The sequence below is a fragment of the Salmo trutta genome, chromosome 16 (assembly GCF_901001165.1).
Source record: "Salmo trutta chromosome 16, fSalTru1.1, whole genome shotgun sequence".
In the NCBI taxonomy this organism is placed as follows: Eukaryota; Metazoa; Chordata; class Actinopteri; order Salmoniformes; family Salmonidae; genus Salmo; species Salmo trutta.
Genome location: NC_042972.1, coordinates 12537780 through 12559004, shown reverse-complemented (window position 1 = coordinate 12559004; position 21225 = coordinate 12537780). Strand labels below are relative to the sequence as shown.

The following is a 21225-nucleotide window of genomic DNA, read 5'->3' as shown; positions in this document are numbered from 1 at the left end:
ATAGAGCGACCATGCATTTATTCACCTAAGTCATTACATTGTCACAGTGGGTGTAAAGGCTAGCCTTATAAGCCTTCAGTCGTTCGTTGAATGAAACTTGGAACGCATCAATGCAACTTTCTTGATGTTGTAGGCGGCAATTCTCTGTATTTCGCTGCAAGCTATCCTTTGTAATAAAGCGTTTTGGTTATCCTCTGGCACTAGGCTTTGGAGTTGCGACTATTTCAGGATACATATTTGAATCTCTGTACATTTGACATTTTAGTCATTTCGCAGACTCTCTTATCCAGAGCGATTTACGAGCAATTAGGGTTAATAAGTATATTACTCATGGGCACATCGACAGATTTCTCACCTAGTCGGCGAGGGGATTCCAACCAGCGACCTTTCTGTATTGTGTTAATAATTAGGTCTACCCTACACAAGTTTACGATAGGCTAAAATACGTTTAACGTTTATATGAGACTGGATCAATTGAGTGTCTAGTATTTTAGGCCTAAGGAATCCACAAAACACATTAGAAAAGAACATGTAACTGTAGTTAATTTAAATGGAAAGAAACTAAAATAAATAAGCCTATTGGCTATTCAGAAGCTGCTCTGATGGTTTAAATGCGTTTATTCTATGAAGATACACTTCCATAAGCGTCGTTTAGGCTACCCTCGAATGTGTAGATTCAACTGCAATGTAATTGCAGAGATCTGTAGGAAAGTCGAACAACCTTAGAGTGGGCCTATCACAGGAATGTGCATAGGGTTTCACTCAGGTGCGTTACCATGCAGGGCGCATGCGCATTCCAAGAGAACCAGGTGTAGTCAGCAATATAGACTTGCGAATTCCCTCTTTCATAGCCTCTCCACTGGAATTATACCGCGATCCTCACAGATGTCTTTACTCGAGAGGCTCGAATCAGACTGGCGGGTAAGCAAATGCATGTTTTGCTTTTTATTTTAAATGATTATGACTATTACTTGTCTATCTTTCGACCTAATAAGTCAGCACGTTACATTACTTGTAGGTTACAGGTTTTTAGGACCTTGTGGTCGTTTGTACTAGGCTAGTGCGCGGCCATTGACAGTGTCTTAACTATTGCTAAATATACCATTTCAATTCATTATTATTATTAAACCAATAATTATGATAATAGACCCTATAACGTTGATCTATTGAAATACTCGGGTGCTCACGACTTCGGAGGTTAAAGCCCTGCAGAAGAGATCGGCCTACATTTGCCATACACCTTGGTCATTACATATCGTGTATGATTTAAAAATATATAACCAACGTCAACTCAGATGTATAGTTCATATTGGCAACTGGTTTTCTGATAAACCAGTTGTCAATATTCGTTTCAAGAACATTGTCTCACAATACACAGTAGCCTATAGCCTAGACCAAATGTGCACCTTTAAAATAGTAATATATAGGCTACACGAATAAATTAGTAGCCTAAATAATATTAGACTATTAATAGAAAATCTGTTACATTGATATTGCATGTCCATCAAAATTGGTAATTTGTCTCTGAATATAGTCAAACATAGACTATATATTCTACATGAGTTTAGCTTCTTCAGTGTGACAGAATTTTTGCATAATTCACCTACGTGTTTGTTCTATTTCGAAAGAGGATTTCATATTTACGCTAAACCACATGGCCCACGTGAAGCCTAACATTTGTAACTAATTGCCTTTATGGATAACAATTTAGGCCTACTTTAAAATGGGCTATTCTGTCAAGAGTTCTTGTTTAAACGAATTGGCATTGCCATGATTGTCATTGACATGATCAAAACCCCTGTTCAAAACACAACGGCTAGGCAATTCTTGCGTGTCTAACCTCATTTAGTCTGCCACCGCGATGTAAAGATCCCTTAATTAGTGAGCATTCATTTCTGGTTCATATCTTAACACGCTCAGAAGAAACACACGCAGCTTAAAGCCACTGCGTCGTTCATGGATGAGCTGATCTTCCCCAATCGTTATTGTTTCCCAGGCGTCGAATCATTATTAACCATTCCCAAAACCTTAATGATAAAGACACGTGTATTGTTTTTCCATGCATATTAACAATTATCAGACAGAACATTATTCAAACCCTTAGCTTAACTAACTGCTGTATCTATAGGGTAAATCATATTTCACAATGATATTGGAAACAACAAAAACAAAAACACAAATATGGTCTTTAAAATAGGCTATAACTTATTTTTCTGCGTGATGTTATGCATATCAAAACATCAAGGACACCTTTATTTTGGACATTGCAATGCTCCACCAAAAATGTTAATGAAGCTCTAAGGGGGAGATTTTCGTTAAGATGCCTGGTGCTTAGTGGTTTGAAGAAGAACTATGCTTTTAAGCCTTGGGGCTTTAAGGTTTTGAAGGTACCAAATGTCAAGGTAAAGCCCCGAAATGCAGCTATTCCTTTTTAAGTACGTATAAGTAGTCTAGGTGTCAATTATTTAAAAAGTTTAGGATGGAAATCGGAATATTTGATATGAGCGCGTTGACTATTGCTTTACTAAAGCTGGAATCCTAGATCCATTTTTGACCCATTGATTCTTGAAGAATATAACCTATAAATGCATCGCGAGCTTAGTTCAACTGTCAGAACCCATCAGAACCACAAATATACGCTTTTTTTCTCCAGTGTTTTCTCCAACGTAAATGTAAACAAACACGGTATAGCCTCAAAACATGGTTAAAACTATAATTCTTATATCATGGGGGGGGGATTGTTCCAACTAAGGAGTCTAGCTTTAAAGCATTTTCGTTGGCTATTGTTTTGCAAATTTGTATTGAAGATCTTATTGTCAACTTAACATGGCTAAAAAATATCAATTTTCTCGATAACATTCATAGGCTATTGTTATCACTTACAGTATTTTTAAATCAAGGTTTCTAACTATGATATTATTATAGGCTATGCAATATTCTGCATTCAGTTATTCGGCCACAATTACTAATAATAGCATAATAATAATAAAATAGTATTATCGAAAGTATATGCCTATAATGTTTTTGTCAAGAGAGCAACTGCAGACGGACAGCAATATGATTGGCTCCTTATTCCAATAATAACCAATCAGCAAACTTTGTCTTCTGCCATATTCAAGATGACATCACGACAAATGCACGCCCCCTAAAAATATCTAACCCCTGTAAATATAGTACACATACTTTCAAGCGGATTCAGTAAGGAGCAAAGGTTTGAACATCATCACTTTGTCCGTCAGAGGGAGTCGAGTTTCATATATTCAGCGCTTCGTCCCATAGTCACTGCGTAACTGCTTACCGCGTCAGACTGGAAGGGATCTTGCTTGAAAAACTGTTTTCACTCATAGTTGCTGTTAAGACTTATGTTGATAGCCGCCCGAAATCACGCTCAAACGTCAGTAAGCTACGCTCCAACGTCAGTGCGCTTCAAGGAACCGCAGCCCCACTCGAGTTGAATAAGTCTATTCGTGATTTCTAGGAAGTGGGCTACAGTCTAACTTTGTTTCCCACCTGGATTAACTCGTAGACGACCACCAATTTACCTGGTCAACCTTCTTGGTTAAAGCTTTTGTCTGTCAGAAACTATGCTGTGGAAACTAGCAGATAACGTGAAGTACGAGGATGACTGTGAGGTGAGTTTTAGCGACACAAACCGCACGGCATTACGTTTCAACAAGGTTAGAAAATATGAAAGAACATTATTTCATAAATATATTGTGGCCCTCATGCGCCCCATCGCTTTATCGCGTCTTTAATAGGTAGACTTTTTGTTTTGAGATATTTGTTGCGCGGCAAACCCTTTTAGCAACACTACTTGATACAATCTTGACGGAATGAAAATGATTTTAATGGGACATGTTTATAACTATGAAGCATATTTTGAATAAAAAAGATCAGTGGTTAGCTTATGCTATTTTTCATTGTCGAGTGTAAGTTCAAGTGCATTAGCAGAAATGTTTTTTCTTTTCTTCTTTGAATGGTAGCCTGAATATGTTTCTTAATGTAACATTATAAGTTGTATATAGGCTATTCTAGATGGGCTACTCTTCACGCAGTATCTCGACCAGTGCATTGGCTACTGACGACATGTGGTATGATTTCAGTAAATAACATTTTATTTTGTGTTAAATAAAGTATATTTTGTGTTACTTGAGTTGGATTTAGGTGATAGTATAAAGCATTTTGATTTACTTAGGCAGGCCTATTGTTCTGAGCGGAGTCAGGTTATTGTAAATAATTACAATTACCAAAGTATTGTTGTTATTATTGTTATTATTATTATTATTAATAATAATAATATAGGCCACAAGGGTAGTAAAATAGTCCCCTCCAGACTGTCTTTTGAGAGGTGATGTGGTAACAGCAATATCACAACAGTCCACATAGATTGTATGCTATCAGAAATAAGAAAATTATTTTTGTTATTTTTCTGTGCAACAAAATATGCATTTTTTCTTTGAATTGTGAAACATGTCTTCCTTTTCAAGGCTGTTCTAAGCAGCCTTCTTCTGATAATTGTGTACTGAAATAACATTATAATTATAGATTAATTTCGGCCTCTAAATATTATGCATGAATGTGTAAAACATTTCACCAAATGCTTTCCTAATCGATGGTGAAAAATAAATATTGATATCTGCATCAGGCTTAGCTGTCAACAGTTGTCTTTCCAATAAATTCTGTCGAGGACTGTTGATTCACTACGAATTTGTCTAGTTGACAAGGGGCACAATATATTATAATTTATCCCTATATCATTATCAACCTAAACTAAGGTCTCTCTTCTGTCCCCAGGAAAGGCACGACGGGAGTAGCAATGGGAACCCCCGCTTACCTCACCTCCCCGCGGTGAGCCAGCACATTTACAGCCCGTCGCCGTCCCTCTCCCACTCCGCCAACTCAGACTTCCAACCCCCGTACTTCCCCCCTCCATACCAGCCTATATCATACCCCCAGTCCAGTGACCCCTACTCGCACCTCGGTGACCCTTTCAACATCAACTCCATACACCAGTCGTCCTCTAACCAACAGCAGTCATGGCCGGGGCGACATGGTCAAGAAGGACTGGGACCTCATTCGCGAAGCGGACTCGCGAGCCAGATTCTGGGCCTGGACGGCGGCTCGTCCGGCTTGAGGAGAGAAGGCTTCCGTCGGCCAGAGCTGTTACCGCCTCACGCCCATAGCATTGAGTCAACCATCATTGGTGATAACATAGGACTGCATGAAATGGGCCATGGCCTGGATGATGTTCAAGTGAGTGATTTGATTGTGATTTTGTTGTCTGAGTGAAATTGAATGAGGCATGCTGTCTAAAACAATGGTCAGGCTAAAACTAAATAGACTTGCAAATGAAAGGCATGGTTTTATTGTCATGAATGGAATGGAAATGTCATATTCATAATTAACTCCCTTAATTATTATTCTAAGAATAAGTATTTGCTTTTTTTTAAACTTATTTTTCAGCATGTAGATGACCACAGTATTATAATGGCAGATCAGACAGTCATCAAAAAAGGTGGGTTTATTTTACTTTCCAAATATGTAGCCTACAATATATTGACATATGAGAAATGCTTTCACAATTTCAAGACAATATTCCTTTACTGGTTTGTGAGTTACACATGCTTGATGTATAAGGTCACAGTGCCAGAAATTGGTGTGCAACAGGTAACAAAAATGCAATAGAGAAACATTGAGAGCTGTTTACATTTACTCCATAGCTGAGATTGCTTGTTTCTAAGTACATACCTGGAAAATTCTACTTCTACAAATATTTAGCAATTTTTTGTACAGTGACATGTCTTTGCATTTGATGATAGAAAATCTGAGTTGGAAAGGCTGGTAGTTGTACTTGTTGGTACATACATTGATAATCCCAGTAGTCATGAGGTTCACTTAGCTAAGCCTAGTTTGGTCCTCTATGGATTCCTGTGCTGAGGTTGTTTGAATAGAACATCAGAAAAATAACCTTTTCAAAATGGCAGCCTATAGCTGACAAGATGGGACTGAGGACATTGTGCAACCGTTGAAATACTGCATTGAGAGGTAGAGGGAGCGCTTTGGAAAGTCTTTAGAGGTCTAAGCTGGTGCATTCGACTCCTTTTGAATTCCAGTTGAAAGCAGTCCAGTGGGTCGTTGCTCTTCTCGAGATTCGCTGGCTGACTTTCTGCAGAACCAGCTTTAGCTGGGGTGTGGCATCCTCCTTGCATGCGAAGGACAATTCAGTAATTTGTTGGGACATGAAATATTTTGAATGAGCAGGATTCAGTGTTATCTAGTAGGCCCTACCCTCAACAGTCTTTCATTCAGTCATTTTGTGCATTGATTTGAAATTCTGCACCACCTTTGTAACCGAATGAATGTATAGATGAATGAATTGTAGATATTGAATTCATGGCTATCATATTAGTAGTAAATTGATAATAGATGTTAGTGAGGTTTGTAAAAACAACATCACTGTGAACATACAGGTTCAGGAACTGTGACGCTAGATAACATTATTGTGATGTGGTGGGTGACTAGAGTTTGTGTGACTGGTATGTCCTTTGCAACATTGACAAGAACGGTAAAGAATAGTTCATGTATTTTGTGTAATAAAGCCTACATGTATAATGCTAAACTGCTTGCTTCACAGGATGAAGTATGAGACTGATACAGTGGAAAAAATGTATAGTAAACAGTATTTAGAATGAATAGCCTAACGTGCATGCACACATTTATTTGTATTTTTAGCCCAAATAAACAAAATTAGTACAAAACTCGGCCGGATTTTTGATGGCCATTTTTTTTAGGCAGTTGAAAGCTTGAATAAAATATTAAATCCAGCTACAGTATAAGCATTTGTGTTAAAGCTACCTAAATGGTATTGATGCTTTGTTTTGCATATTTTTCTCAATGGCAGCCATTTTGGATTGTATTAAATTGGTGGACGTCTTTGATGATTCGTTTTAAATCAATTCGACAATCCGATAAAAAACATACAATATTAAGGAGGTAGCAAGTTGTACAGCACGATAAAGGACATATAGTCTTCGTTACAGTGTGTGCTGGCTCACTTTATTGATCTCCACTCAAGGTCAGACTGGGTAGCCTACATTCTTGTAAACGGCGGCAGCAATACCTCACTCTTAGCCTTGTACCCTATAGATGAGCTGTAAATTGTAATTTTGTCCCCCTTTGTGATTCTTGTCTCAGTACTAGGACTACGAGGGGGCAGAAACCTTGATCGCTTACAGAGGACTTATTATGAGGGGGGCATTCTTGCGGGTGAGGACGAAGGTATATGTAGTGTACTTGTATGTTTGTCTGGGTGTAACTTGTGTGCTTTGACCCTTGAAATTTTGATCTAAAAGAGCCACCCAGTTTGCCAGTTTGGGCCCTGTTGCTGTACAACATAAGTTTTTAGGTTAGGTTCTTATTATTCACTCGATTAGAAGCTACAGACCATTGAACATTTGATCCAAAATGGCCATCCAATTTGGGCCATGTTTCTGTAAAACAAGTCTTTATTTTAGTCACTCAATTAGAAGTAGCGAAAGGGTTGGTCTACGGCAAGGCAGGGAGAAGGGACTCTCTGTGAAGTAGCATGGAACAGTTGTGTATGCGTATGGATGTCATGTCAGTGGGTGGTAGGAATGAGGGGACTTTTAGCTGTGAAACCTCAGGAATGACTGTTGGTGAAAAACACACCAGTTCATCATAGTTATCTAGTGAATGGCCACTTATGGTGTACATCTTGGCTTCCGCAAAGGAAACAGGTTTGTTGTTTACATGTAATAATTCTGAGTTATATAGATTTTTTTTACAAATCATTGTGATGATATTACATTTCACAGTTTATTGTAAGAGAAAGCATGTTAAAGTTGGAATCCAAGCTGCAGTATGAGGCGGGAACAGACAGTGGAGAGGGATTTTTACAACTGTCGGCAAATGCAACCAGTCTTGATGACTCAAATCCTTTTAAAAAACTAAAAAAATTCTGGAATTTCTCAAAGAAACAGTCTCTTCACCCAGAGCATGTTTACAATGTAGCACAGCCTCCATAAAGTCCAATAATGTTGTCTAATTTCTGTCTATCCTCTCTGCAAACCATAATTTCCAATGGGACAGTAAAGATACTCTACATTAACCAACTTTTCCTCGTACTTTTCCTCTCATTATAATTTCTCTTCACATTATTAACATTATTAACCAACACACATACTAACCTCTCCTCTCTCTCCACCCCTTCCCCAGGCCCCGTGTCCCTCCCCAAGGGCAACTCATTGGGCCTGCCCTTCCAGAAGGAGTCCCTGTTAGGCATGGTGTCCAACCCCACCGAGGTGTTCTGCTCAGTGCCTGGACGTCTCTCGCTTCTCAGCTCCACCTCCAAGTACAAGGTGACTGTGGCAGAGGTGCAGCGGCGTCTGTCTCCTCCCGAATGCCTCAACGCCTCTTTGCTGGGGGGAGTCCTTCGTAGGTCAGTATCCGCACAATATGAATCCATTATGAGATGGTTCTAAGACATTTTAAGGGTGTTAAACATGCGTATGACAGGTCTTGCAAAGCAATATAACATCAATCATAATGTGCTATACCTGGTAAAGTGTTACCCCAAAGGTTTAAATAAACAAATCCATTATAACTGCATCATAATGCATTATAATGGCAGGTGTTACAGTTTTTTCATTGGGTGCAATTGTGAACAATGCCCAACATCTAGTCTGTTAAAATATGGTTGACAGCAGCTCAAAGGATCGCTGATTTTGGTCTAGCTGATATGGTATATTTAGGAAATGATGGACAGATGTCCATACGAAACATAACATGCATGTCTCAGAGAGATGTCCCTGGTAAATTGGATAATGCTGCTGTTCTATAGTTAGTGAGCTACAGATGTACAGTGCAATCGAAAAGTATTCAGACCCCTTGACTTTTTCCACATTTTGTTACCTTGCGGCCTTATTTTAAAATGGATAAAAAATAAATACAACTCATCAATCTACACACAATACCCCATAATGACAAAGCAAAAACAGGTTTTTAGAATATATATATTTTTTTAAATAGTGAGCTACTTCAGATGTGTTGACTCAGGGGTGTGCATGCTAAATTCAATTACATATTTATGTATTTTCAATGCATTTGCTAACATTTCTAAAAGCATGTTTTCACTTTGTCATTAAGGGGCATTTTGTATAGACGGTGATACAAAAAATCTATTTTTGTCCATTTTGAATTCACGCTGTAACACAACAAAATGTGGAACAAGTTAAGGGGTATGAATACTTTGTGAAGGCACAGTGCTTCAGGGTGCTGCTGGATACTAAGTGAATGAAAGCTTCAGGATACTGCTGGATACTAAACTAATGAAAGCTTGGTATCAGTTGCAGGTCTGTAGTGTGAAGAAAAGTTCTGACCTGGTTCATAGACAGACAGTAGGTCAGTAAAGCAATGTTGACGGATACGTAAAAAAGGGGTTCTCTAAAAGCAGCTGTTCCTCTTCAGTAATTGTATGGTTGAAAGCATCTTGACTACCTTTTTGTAAACTCTGCAATTCCTGGTACTTCACTCTGGGGAAAGGTTACATCAGAGTAGTTAGCACCAGTATATGAGAGAGTGAGGGAGACAGAGTGTGTGTTCAGGGGGGTTGCAGGGCTATTTTAATTGCTGCTGAGTAGTTGACCTTGTGCCCCATATGTCAGCAGGCAGTCTGTTGAGGGACTATGGGATTCTGACCAGGGCCCCTGCCTGTTTCTGCTGGGAAGGCATGTTTCTCACTTCCCATGTGCCCCTGCCAGTGCCACAGACGTTAAACGCCTCTCTCGCACACACACACACACACACACACACACACACACACACACACACACACACACACACACACTGAGACACTGTTAAGTAGGTCATGAAGCGATAGGATAGAGTGGGGGCTGTGGAGAGAGGGAGGCAGTCACACACATGCCTCCCCAAAGACGCTGTCTCTCTCACCCACCACAGAGGGAGCGAAGCCTGCCAATCAGTCATGCGGAAAACTGAATCGTGTGTGTGTGTGATTTCCCTGCTATGTGCTTAAGGCAGGAAAAGCATAATTTGTGTCAGTGTTTTATTTTTTTTTAGGTCAGGAAGGGTATCGGAGGCTCTTTTTCATTTGATTTATTTGTTTTCAAAAGTGTATGATGTGGCCTCCTTCAGGGATGGGCCTTTCACTGCTATGCTCTCTCAAAGTGACAGGAAGCCTGGAGTTAGGGTGACAGGAAGCCTGGAGTTAGGGTGACAGGAAGCCTGGAGTTAGGGTGACAGGAAGCCTGGAGTTAGGGTGACAGGAAGCCTGGAGTTAGGGTGACAGGAAGTCTGGAGTTAGTGTAACAGGAAGTCTGGAGTTAGTGTAACAGGAAGTCTGGAGTTAGGGGGACAGAAAGTCTGGAGTTGCTGTATAGAAAAACCATTCCATCACAAATAGCCTATAGAATGGAACATGCTAAATTCTAAAGTTAGAGCAGATTTGTCAAACTCATTTTGCCCCGGGGGCCACATTCAGTTTTCAAAGATGCCCAGAGGGCCACACTAAAAATGTTCCCTGACTGTCTAGATTTCATATTAGTGATTATTTGGCGAGCTGGACACAGTCAAGAAACTGTATGAATGTAGGTCCATTATATTTCTACACAGTTTCTATTTGGTTTCATTCATTTTAAAGTATATTGAGTTTGCCCCCCCAAAAAGAGAATATACATAATAATATACATAATATATGTATATATACATATACATACAGTTGAAGTCGGAAGTTTACATACACCTGAGCCAAATACATTTGAACTCAGTTTTTCACAATTCCTGACATTTAATCCTAGTAAGAATTCCCTGTCTTAGGTCAGTTACGATCACCACTTTATTGTAAGAATGTGAAATGTCAGAATAATAGTAGAGAGAATGATTTATTTCAGCTTTTATTTCTTTCATCACATTCCCAGTGGGTCAGAAGTTTACACACACTCAATTAGCATTTGGTAGCATTGCCTTTAAATTGTTTAACTTGGGTCAAATGTTTCGGGTAGCCTTCCACAACCTTCCCACAATAAGTTGGGTGAATTTTGTCCCATTCCTCCTGACAGAGCTGGTGTAACTGAGTCAGGTTTGTAGGCCTCCTTGCTCGCACACGCTTTTTCAGTTCTGCCCATACATTTTCTATAGGATTGAAGTCAGGGCTTTGTGATGGCCACTCCAATACCTTGACTTTGTTGTCCTTAAGCCATTTTGCCACAACTTTGGAAGTATGCTTGGGGTCATTGTCCATTTGGAAGACCCATTTGCAACCAAGCTTTAACTTTCTGACTGATGTCTTGAGAGGTTGCTTCAATATATCCACATAATTTTCATGCCTCATGATGCCATCTATTTTGTGAAGTGCACCAGTCCCTCCTGCAGCAAAGCACCTCCACAACATGATGCTGCCACCCCCGTGCTTCATGGTTTGGATGGTGTTCTTCGGCTTGCAAGCCTCCCCCTTTTTCCTCCAAACATAACGATGGTCATTATGGCCAAACAGTTCTATTGTTGTTTCATCAGACCAGAGGACATTTCTCCAAAAAGCATGATCTTTGTCCCCATGTGCAGTTGCAAACCGTAGTCTGGCTTTTTTATGGCGGTTTTGGAGCAGTGGCTTCTTCCTTGCTGAGTGGACTTTAGGGTTATGTCGATATAGGACTCGTTTCACTGTGGATATAGATACTTTTGTACCTGTTTCCTCCAGCATCTTCACAAGGTTCTTTGCTGTTGTTCTGGGATTGATTTGCACTTTTCACACCAAAGTACGCTCATCTCTAGGAGACAGAAGGCGTCACCTTCCTGAGCGGTATGACGGCTGCGTGGTCCCATGGTGTTTATACTTGTGTACTATTGTTTGTACAGATGAACGTGGTACCTTCAGGCGTTTGGAAATTGCTCCCAAGGATGAACCAGACTTGTGGAGATCTACAATTTTTTTCCTGGGGTCTTGGCTGATTTCTTGTGATTTTCCCATGATGTCAAGCAAAGAGGCACTGAGTTTGAAGTTAGGCCTTGAAATACATCCACATGTCCTCCTCCAATTGACTCAAATGATGTCAAGCAGCCAATCAGAAGCTTCTAAAGCCGTGACATAATTTTCTGGAATTTTCCAAGCTGTTTAAAGGCACAATCAACTTAGTGTATGTAAACTTCTGACCCACTGGAATTGTGATACAGTGAATTATAAGTGAAATATTCTGTCTGTAAACAATTGTTGGAAAAATTACTTGTGTCATGCACAAATTAGATGTCCTAACCGACTTGCCAAAACTATAATTTGTTAATAAGACATTTGGGGAGTGGTTGAAAAATGAGTTTTAATGACTCCAACCTAAGTGTATGTAAACTTTAGACTTTAACTGTATATCCACTACCGTTCAAAAGTTTAGGGTCACTTAGAAATGTCCTTGTTTTTGAAAGAAAATCACTTTTTTGTCCAGTAAAATAACATAACATTGATCAGAAATATAGTGTAGACATTGATAATGTTGTAAATGACTATTGTAGCTAGAAACAGTAGATTTCTTTATGGAATATCTACATAGGCGTACAGAGGCTCATTATCAGCAACCGTCACTCCTGTGTTTCAATGGCACGTTGTGTTAGCTAATCCAAGTTTATCATTTTAAAAGGCTAATTGATCATTAGAAAACCCTTTTGTGATTATATTAGCACAGCTGAAAACGGTTGTGCTAATTAAAGAAGCAATTTAACTGGCCTTTAGACTAGTTGAGTATTTGGAGCATCAGCATTTGTGAGTTCGATTACAGGCTCAAAATGGCCAGAAACAAAGTACTTTCTTCTGAAACTGGTCAGTCTATTCTTGATCTGAATAATGAAGGCTATTCCATGCAAGAAATTGCCAAGAAAATGAAGATCTCGTACAACGCTGTGTACTACTCCCTTCACAGAACAGCGCAAACTGGCTCTAACCAGAATAGAAAGAGGAGTGGTAGGCCCCGATGCACAACTGAGCAAGAGGACAAGTACATTTGAGAGTCTTGTTTGATAAACAGACCACCTCACAAGTCCTCAACTGGCAACTTCATTAAATAGTAACCGCAAAACACCAGTCTCAACGTCAACAGTGAAGCGGTGACCCCGGGATGCTGCCCTTCTAGGCAGAGTTGCATAGAAAAAGCCATTTTGAGCATGTAATCAAACCCATAAATGCTGATGCTCCAGATACTCAACTAGTCTAAAGAAGGCCAGTTTTATTGCTTCTTTAATCAGTACAACAGTTTTAAGCTGTGTTAACATAATTGCAAAAGGGTTTTCTAATGATCAATTAGCCTTTTTAAAATGATAAACTTGGATTAGCTAACACAACGTGCCATTGGAACACAGGAGTGATGGTTGCTGATAATGGGCCTCTGTACACCTATGTAGATATTTCATAAAAAATCTGCCATTTCTAGCTACAATAGTCATTTACAATATTAACAATGTCTACACTGTATTTCTGATCAATTTGATGTTATTTTAATGGACAAAAAATTTGCTTTTCTTTTAAAAACAAGGACATTTCAGAGAGAGAGAGAGAGAGAGAAAATAAGAAAGCTTACATATTGTCAATTAATGATGACACTATTTTTCCTGCAGAGCCAAGTCTAAAAATGGTGGCCGGTCATTGAGAGAGAAGCTGGACAAGATTGGGCTCAACCTGCCCGCTGGAAGGAGAAAGGCTGCTAACGTTACCCTGTTAACTGCACTGGTAGAAGGTACGCCGCTCAATTTCCTCTTCAAACTTAAACTGTGGTAAATGTGCCCCAGAGTGGTCTCAACATATAACACCATAGAAATACAATGCATAGAACTCATCTCCATCTTTACTCTTTGAACAAGCTGGCTCATCCAAAAATGGTCTGTCAATTGAATTGATTATTGCACATATTATGCACGGAGAGATGTGATCAGCAATATCTGATTAAGTTGTCTGAGATGGTGATCAGACACCTTTGCTTACACCCATGGTTGTTTCTACCATCTATCTATTCATTATACAGTATTTCTATGATAAACAGAAAAGTTGAGATCCCTAAGCTACTGTGACAGTATTACTATAATACTGGCTGTATATAGTATATAGTAAATGTGACTAGTACTTTTCATGTAATTTCTTCCTTTTTGGTCAAAATGGCTGTGACCAATCTGATGTTTGAGTTCTCGCTGGCATTCCTCTGTCTTTGGATATCAAGGCAGCGTTGACGTTATCCACACTGACTGTCTTGGTGATATTTTGAGGTTATCAAGAAGCTGGCAAGACCGAAGAGCACGAGAATAGCCCTGAAACTTTATCGAGTCCAGGCCTGTCTATTACGGCTGTGACACTATCTAATACAACACACATGACCAAAGGACAAAGAAATGTGTAGCTTGTAACCTTCCTGTCTTACAGATCACACAAACTCTTCAAAGATGTAAAGGGAACATGTGAAATCACCACACAGTACACATCTCCAGAGCTGTAGCCAGGGTGTGAGTTTTAATGTGTGTGTGTGTGTGTGTTGGGGTGGGTGGGGTTTTCTATACAATTTAATAACTCTAAAATGCTATTTGGAGAATGGCAAAAAAACTAAAATTACCCAAGCCATTATCACATTGGGTACTGTAGCTTCGTTCACCTCAGTCGATCTACAAACACATAGTCTATTAGCTATACAATTAGCCGATACACATTAATTCACATTAACTCAGCACCGGAATTAAAAAATATAACAGAGGGATCTGTTATCAGAAAAAGTATTGTATTAACAATAGGTAAGCAAATGCTTTACATAGGGGAAAAAATGTTGCCATTTTACAGCTAATTTCCTGCAGTTCTACACATTTTGCTATAGGGTGGGGATAAATGTTTTCAGTTTTAAAAGCACATTTCCTGCAATTCTACACATTTTGCCATGACTTATGCCATGTTAATATGATACAATACCTGGCCAAAAGTATGTGGACACGTGCTCGTCAAACATCTCATTCCAAAATAATGCTATAATAGCCTCCCCTCTTCTGGGAAGGTATTCCACTAGATGTTGGAACATTGCTGAGGGGACATGTTTCCATTCAGCCACAAGAGCATTAGTGAGTTCGGGCACTGATGTTGGGTAATTAGGCCTGGCTCTCAGTCGGTGTTCCAATTTATCCCAAAGGTGTTCTATGGGGTTGAGGTCAGGGCTCTATGCAGGCCAGTCAAGTTCTTCCACACCGATCTCGACAAACCATTTCTGTATGGATCTTGCTTTGTACGGGGGCATTGTCATGTTGAAACAGGAAAGGGCCTTCCCCAAACTGTTGCCACAAAGTTAGAAGCACAGAATCGTCTAGCATTTCATTGTATGCTGTTGCGTTAAGATTTCCCTTCACTGGAACTAAGGTGCCTAGCACGAACCATGAAAAACAGCCCCAGACCACTATTCCTCCACCACCAAACTTGACAGTTTACACTATGCATTGGGGCAGGTAGCATCCTCCTGGCATTCTCCAAGCCCAGATTTGTCCGTCGGACTGCCAGATGGTGAAGCTTAATTCATCACTCCAGAGAACGCTTTTCCACTGCTCCAGAGTCCAATGGCTGCGAGCTTTATACCACTCCAGCCGATGCTTGACATTGCGTATTTTGATCTTATGTTTGTGTGCGGCTGCTCGGCCACGGAAACCCATTTCATGAAGCTCCCGACAATCAGTTCTTGTGCTGACGTTGCTTCCAGAGGCATTTTGGATCTCGGTATTGTGTTGCAACTGAGGACAGACGATTTTTACACCCTACGCGCTTCAGCACTCAACGCTCCCGTTCTGTGAGCTTGTGTGGCCTACCACTTCGCGGCCGAGCCGTTGTTGCTCCTAGACGTTTCCGCTTCACAATAAAAGCACTTCCAGTTCCGGGGAAGTTCTAGCAGGGCAGACATTTTACGAACTGACTTGTTGGAAAGGTGGCGGTGCCACGTTGAAAGTCACTGAAGTCTTTAGTACAGGCCATTCTACTGTCAATGTTTGTCTATGGAGATTGCATGGCAAAATGTTATACACCTGTCAGCAATGGGTGTGGCTGAAATAGCTGAATTCACTAATTTGAAGGGGTGTCCACATACTTTTGGCAGTGTAGTGTATCTAAGTTAGAGTGAATAACGAAATCAATGGGTGCCCCCTCGAAGTCAGGGCCCCTGGGCACATGACCTGTGTGCCCGGTCGGTAATTTCAGCCATGATTACTACAAGTTTAGATGGCTGGCTAGACTAACTAGACTAATTTACCAATCTACATTGTTTTAACTGACATGGCTGAAACTCCTGATAGACAATCAAGTTTAGAAATTGCACCTTGTGAATTCTACTACTATAACACTCAACAGTATTATTAAAACAATAATAATAATAATACATACTGTGCTCCTGACCTCCAGTGTACTCATACAGTTGAAGTCGGAAGTTTACATACACCTTAGCCAAATACATTTAAACTCAGTTTTTCACAATTCCTGACATTTAATCCCAGTAAAAATTCCCTGTCTTAGGCCAGTTAGGATCACCACCTTATTTTAAGAATGTGAAATTGATTTATTTCAGCTTTTATTTCTTTCATCACATTCCCAGTGGGTCAGAAGTTTACATACACTCAATTAGTATTTGGTAGCATTGCCTTTAAATTGTTTAACTTGGGTTAAACGTTTTGGGTAGCCTTCCACAAGCTTCCCACAATAAGTTGGGTGAATTTTGGCCCATTCCTCCTGACAGAGCTGGTGTAACTGAATGAGGTTTGTAGGCCTCCTTGCTTGCACACCCTTTTTCAATTCTGTCCACACATTTTCTATAGGCTTGAGGTCAGGGCTTTGTGATGGCCACTCCAATTCCTTGACTTTGTTGTCCTTAAGCCATTTTGCCACAACTTTGGAAGTATTGTCCATTTGGAAGACCCATTTGGGACCAAGCTTTAACTTCCTGACTGATTTCTTGAGCTGTTGCTTCAATATATCCACTTCATTTTCCTGCCTCATGATGCCATCTATTTTGTGAAGTGCACCAGTCCCTCCTGCAGCAATGCACCCCCACAACATGATGCTGCCACCCCCATGCTTCACGGTTGGGATGGTGTTCTTAGGCTTGCAAGCCTCCCCCTTTTTCCTCCAAACATAACGACGGTCATTAAGGCCAAACAGTTCTATTTCTTTTGATTTTCCCATGATGTCAAGCAAAGATGCACTGAGTTTGAACGTAGGCCTTGAAATTCCTTCCACAGGTACACCTCCAATTGATTCAAATTATGTCAATTAGCCTATCAGAAGCTTCTAAAGCCATGACATCATTTTATGGAATTTTACAAGCTGTTTAAAGGCACAGTCAACTTAGTGTATGTACATTTCTGACCCACTGGAATTGTATACAGTGAAATATTCTGTCTGTAAACAATTGTTGGAAAAATTACTTGTGTCATGCACAAAGTTGATGTCCTAACTGACTTGCCAAAACTATAGTTTAACACGAAATTTGTGGAGTGGTTGAAAAACGAGTTTTAATGACTCCAACCTAAGTGTATGTAAACTTCCTACTTCAACTGTATGTAGCAACGACCCTGCCCATCTCCTCTCATGAAGTATTTCATGAAGATGTCGCTTGTCTAGATTCGTTCATTGTTTTGAGGCAGAATAGTCACCTCCGTTTATTTATGAATCCCATCTTTGACGCTCTCATCAGTCATACCTCGGCTAGACAATGTCTAAACAATGACGCATAGCTGTGTGCCCAATATTAATTTAATCACGTCTAACTGCTCATAGCCACGTGTGAATTCATTTTTTCTCTCTTATCCCTAATCCCTATAAATGGGCGCAGGAGAATGACTCGGGGCCGGTGTTATTTAGAGACCTTCAAAGTCTGAATCAAGGCTGGTTATCACGTGTTCCACTTGCCAGGAGGGCCAACTGACCTTAAAGCCTAGCGTTTCTGAATTGCTACATTCCCCATGTGATGTGCGTGTTTATCAATAAGTGACTCTGTTTGGTGCTACAGGCCGTCCGGGTGCAGTTAGCCACATCAGCTCATTAAAGACCATGCAGGAAGTCCCCCCTGAAGATGGGATACATTCACCCTCAGTGGCTTGTCTTCCCCCGAGCTAAGAGACTGAGCACGACTGATTATTGTTCCTTGCACTGTTCCACTATCTACATATAGTGCCCCTGTGGGCTGTGGTATGTCAGCAAGACACATTTGCATTTCGGTCTCCAAGATAAGAGTTTTGGTGTCTTATTTTGCATCTGTTTGTGGAGTTTTCAAACTGTGTCTTTGTCTTTATAGGAGAAGCCGTTCACTTAGCAAGGGATTTTGGCTACTCGTGTGAGACAGAGTTCCCGGCAAAGGCCATCGCTGAATACCTTGGTCGACCACACGTGGAACGTAATGAAGTCAACTCCCGCAAGAACATGCTCCTTGCTGCTAAGTGAGTATCTCTCTGTCTTTCTGTCTCTCTCTATCTCTCTCTCTCTCTCTCCTCCAAATTAAGGGATGTAATTTACATAAAAGCCCTGCAGGGTTTTGAAGGTATGTGAAGTTTTGACTCGGTTTTTCAAAAAAAAAATCTGTAGTTTTCAATCTGCTCTTGACTTATAAAACATCTTGATAACTATGCTACTTTTGAGACCTCCCAATTTCATAGTGTCAACATGAAACCGTGTACTTCTCTGATTGGATCATTGTCAACTAGATGTAAATCCAGTAGTCCATGTCTGGGTCATGTACATTTCACTATCAACATTTCTGTCATCTTTTTTTCACCAGGCAAATCTGTAAAGAGTTCACTGATCTGCTGACTCAGGACCGTTCGCCTCTGGGGAACACGCGACCGGCACCCATCCTGGATCAGGGCATCCAGGGCTGCCTGACCCACTTCAGCCTCATCACCCACGGCTTCGGCTCGCCCGCCATCTGCGCCGCCATGACCTCCCTCCAGAACTACCTGAACGAGGCCCTCAAACAGGTGGACAAAATGTACCTGAGCTCGGGCAGCGACACGCAGGGCTCCTCCGACAACGGTAGCAAAGCCTCTGACAAAATGGAGAAGCACAGGAAATGAGGAAATACTATCCTGTTGGACTGTACAGCCCCCCGTTTCCCCTTTGGACTTCTTTTGACATCGATATTTAGAAGCGAAAATGATCTGTATGATTCCGATTCTAGATTTTCTAGATTTTTTTGTGTATCTGCCCAGTTGAATTGAACATTTTACCCCGTTATGGCCAATGTTTACAAGTTTAGTTTCTCAAATAACACTGCTTTTGCCCGGCTACCACCTTTGGGCTGCTTTCAATGCGAGATCGACCTACCTTGGTGCCTACTGTAGTAGTGGGTGCTTAAAGTGTGCACAGCCAAAGGTCTGGACTTAGTTGACATGGGGTAAGGAACAGAAAGCAGACTTTGTTGTTTCCCTAGAGGACATCATTTCAAGATGGGTTGCTGTGGCTGTGAATTCTTTTCAGCTTTTTTCCCCTCTTCTGTCTGGAGGCAAAGCCTCTGATTTCCTGTGTCTCTTCCGCGGTGCTCAGTTCCCATTGGACTTACCAAAGGACACTTTTTTTCTACGGTAGAGAAGAACATTTTCAAAATGGCTTCAATGGGTACAGTGTTATTGTGGTTTTTTTCATGGGAGTTTTTTTAGTAGGTCTGGAAAAAAGCCTGTTTGTCTGTTTTCCCCAGAAACCTTATAGGTGATTTGCAATAGCAGCCATTCAGTGTTTGATACCGGATGGTTACTTGTGGGCTGTGACAAAAGGCAATGGGCTCTTTGCTACTTTGAATCCTGTCTTTAAGTACTCATATTGCCCATTGGTTCCTTTAGTATTTGTAAACTTTGCAATGTAAAAGGAATCAGTCCTGGACCAGATTAGATATCCCTCACCTTCAGTACAAAAACTATTCAACATTGATGTTAAATGTATCCAATCCTAATAAGACATTTTCATCTGAACTGTATCTCTTTCAGCCAGTACGCCAGCAAGAGTGTATGTGTTTCATTGTGTGTGTGTGTGTGTCTGTGAATGCAAAATGTTTATATTTCTTTCAGGAAAGAGTGTTTTTTTTGTTGTCCGTTACCTTTACCCTGAATGTAAATATTTTCTAATTGATGTTGTAATTTAATGGGATATGTAAATAATGGTATCATTCTGGTGTATGGCTTAACTTTTTACAATGTGTTAAACTTTTATAAATGGGTTAGTTTTTATAATGTAGAGGTTAGGCAGTGGGTATGATATGCTTTTTGAATATGTGTAAAACTGTTTTAAAGTCCTAGGAAAAATAATAAAAAGACAGCCCTGTTATAAGGACTTTGTTGATTTTCTCCTCTCTGGGCGAGAGCATAGACGTTAATGAGCTATCAGACAAGGACTACTGTCCCTCTCGCCATTTCTCTTTTTCTCGCAACCACACACACACACACACACTCATGCTCGCACACATATACACACACACACACACACACACACACACACACAAAGTACAACCGCCCCTGTTTTTTCAACTTTGTGTTTCATAAATGATGGACAAGTCATGTGTGTGAAGATTTTCCAATTAATAAACAGTAAAAGTCCCACAAATAATGGGAACATTGGGCATCATTATCTGTAGTAATTTAGCTACACAAATAAGGAATGTGGCTTGGTGCATGAAAATGGTAGAAAAAGGATTCATTTGAGGGTCATGCACTCAGGTCCGAGCCAAACATTGCTAGTTTATGTTTTCACTTAGTTAACCGTTTGGTGCACAGCACACATACCTGTTTGTCCCCCTAAAACTGTTGTTAATTTTGTGGACTTTATTTTTTAGAAGGTTCCCCCTTTTCACATTCATATGCCCATCTGGGGAACAGGTGTTTTCATGTGTTGCCTAATCTAAGCTGATCTCTACTTTATCATATGACACACTGACAAATGTGTGAGTTGGATGTTTCACAATAGGAGGAAGACCATTTTGATCTGTGAGGAAAAAAACGATTGAACTAAGGTGCTGTGGTGCTCAATGTGTTGACTCTTGAGCAAGGCACCTTAATACTCTACCACTGATTCATGCAGCAAGTCTATTTACATGGATCACATCAACTCTCAACACAAATCCCTGCCCCCATGTGAAACAAACATATCATACGATTATCCATGTTAGACACTTGACTCAAGATTACAGCGGGATTTCAGAGTAGCTTTCACTTAAGTGACAC

At 40.3% G+C, this 21225-nt stretch overlaps 1 protein-coding gene across 5 annotated transcripts; it reads left to right on the top strand.

The window, feature by feature from the left end:
* Positions 1 to 836: 836 nt before the first annotated feature.
* Positions 837 to 20335, top strand: tfap2c (transcription factor AP-2 gamma (activating enhancer binding protein 2 gamma)). Of its 5 annotated transcripts, none has more exons than XM_029693028.1 (8): positions 837 to 921; positions 4795 to 5253; positions 5464 to 5515; positions 7195 to 7266; positions 8236 to 8458; positions 13633 to 13751; positions 18315 to 18456; positions 18795 to 20335. In XM_029693028.1, exons 1-8 carry the CDS (start codon positions 886 to 888, stop codon positions 19087 to 19089), a joined length of 1398 nt encoding a protein of 465 aa, XP_029548888.1. In that variant the 5' UTR covers positions 837 to 885; the 3' UTR covers positions 19090 to 20335. The 5 variants fall into 5 exon arrangements, with proteins under 5 accessions (XP_029548888.1, XP_029548887.1, XP_029548889.1 ...); XM_029693027.1 differs by having other exon boundaries at positions 7195 to 7278; XM_029693030.1 differs by lacking the exon at positions 837 to 921 and adding an exon at positions 3194 to 3632 and having other exon boundaries at positions 7195 to 7278.
* The last annotated feature ends 890 nt before the right edge of the window (positions 20336 to 21225 follow it).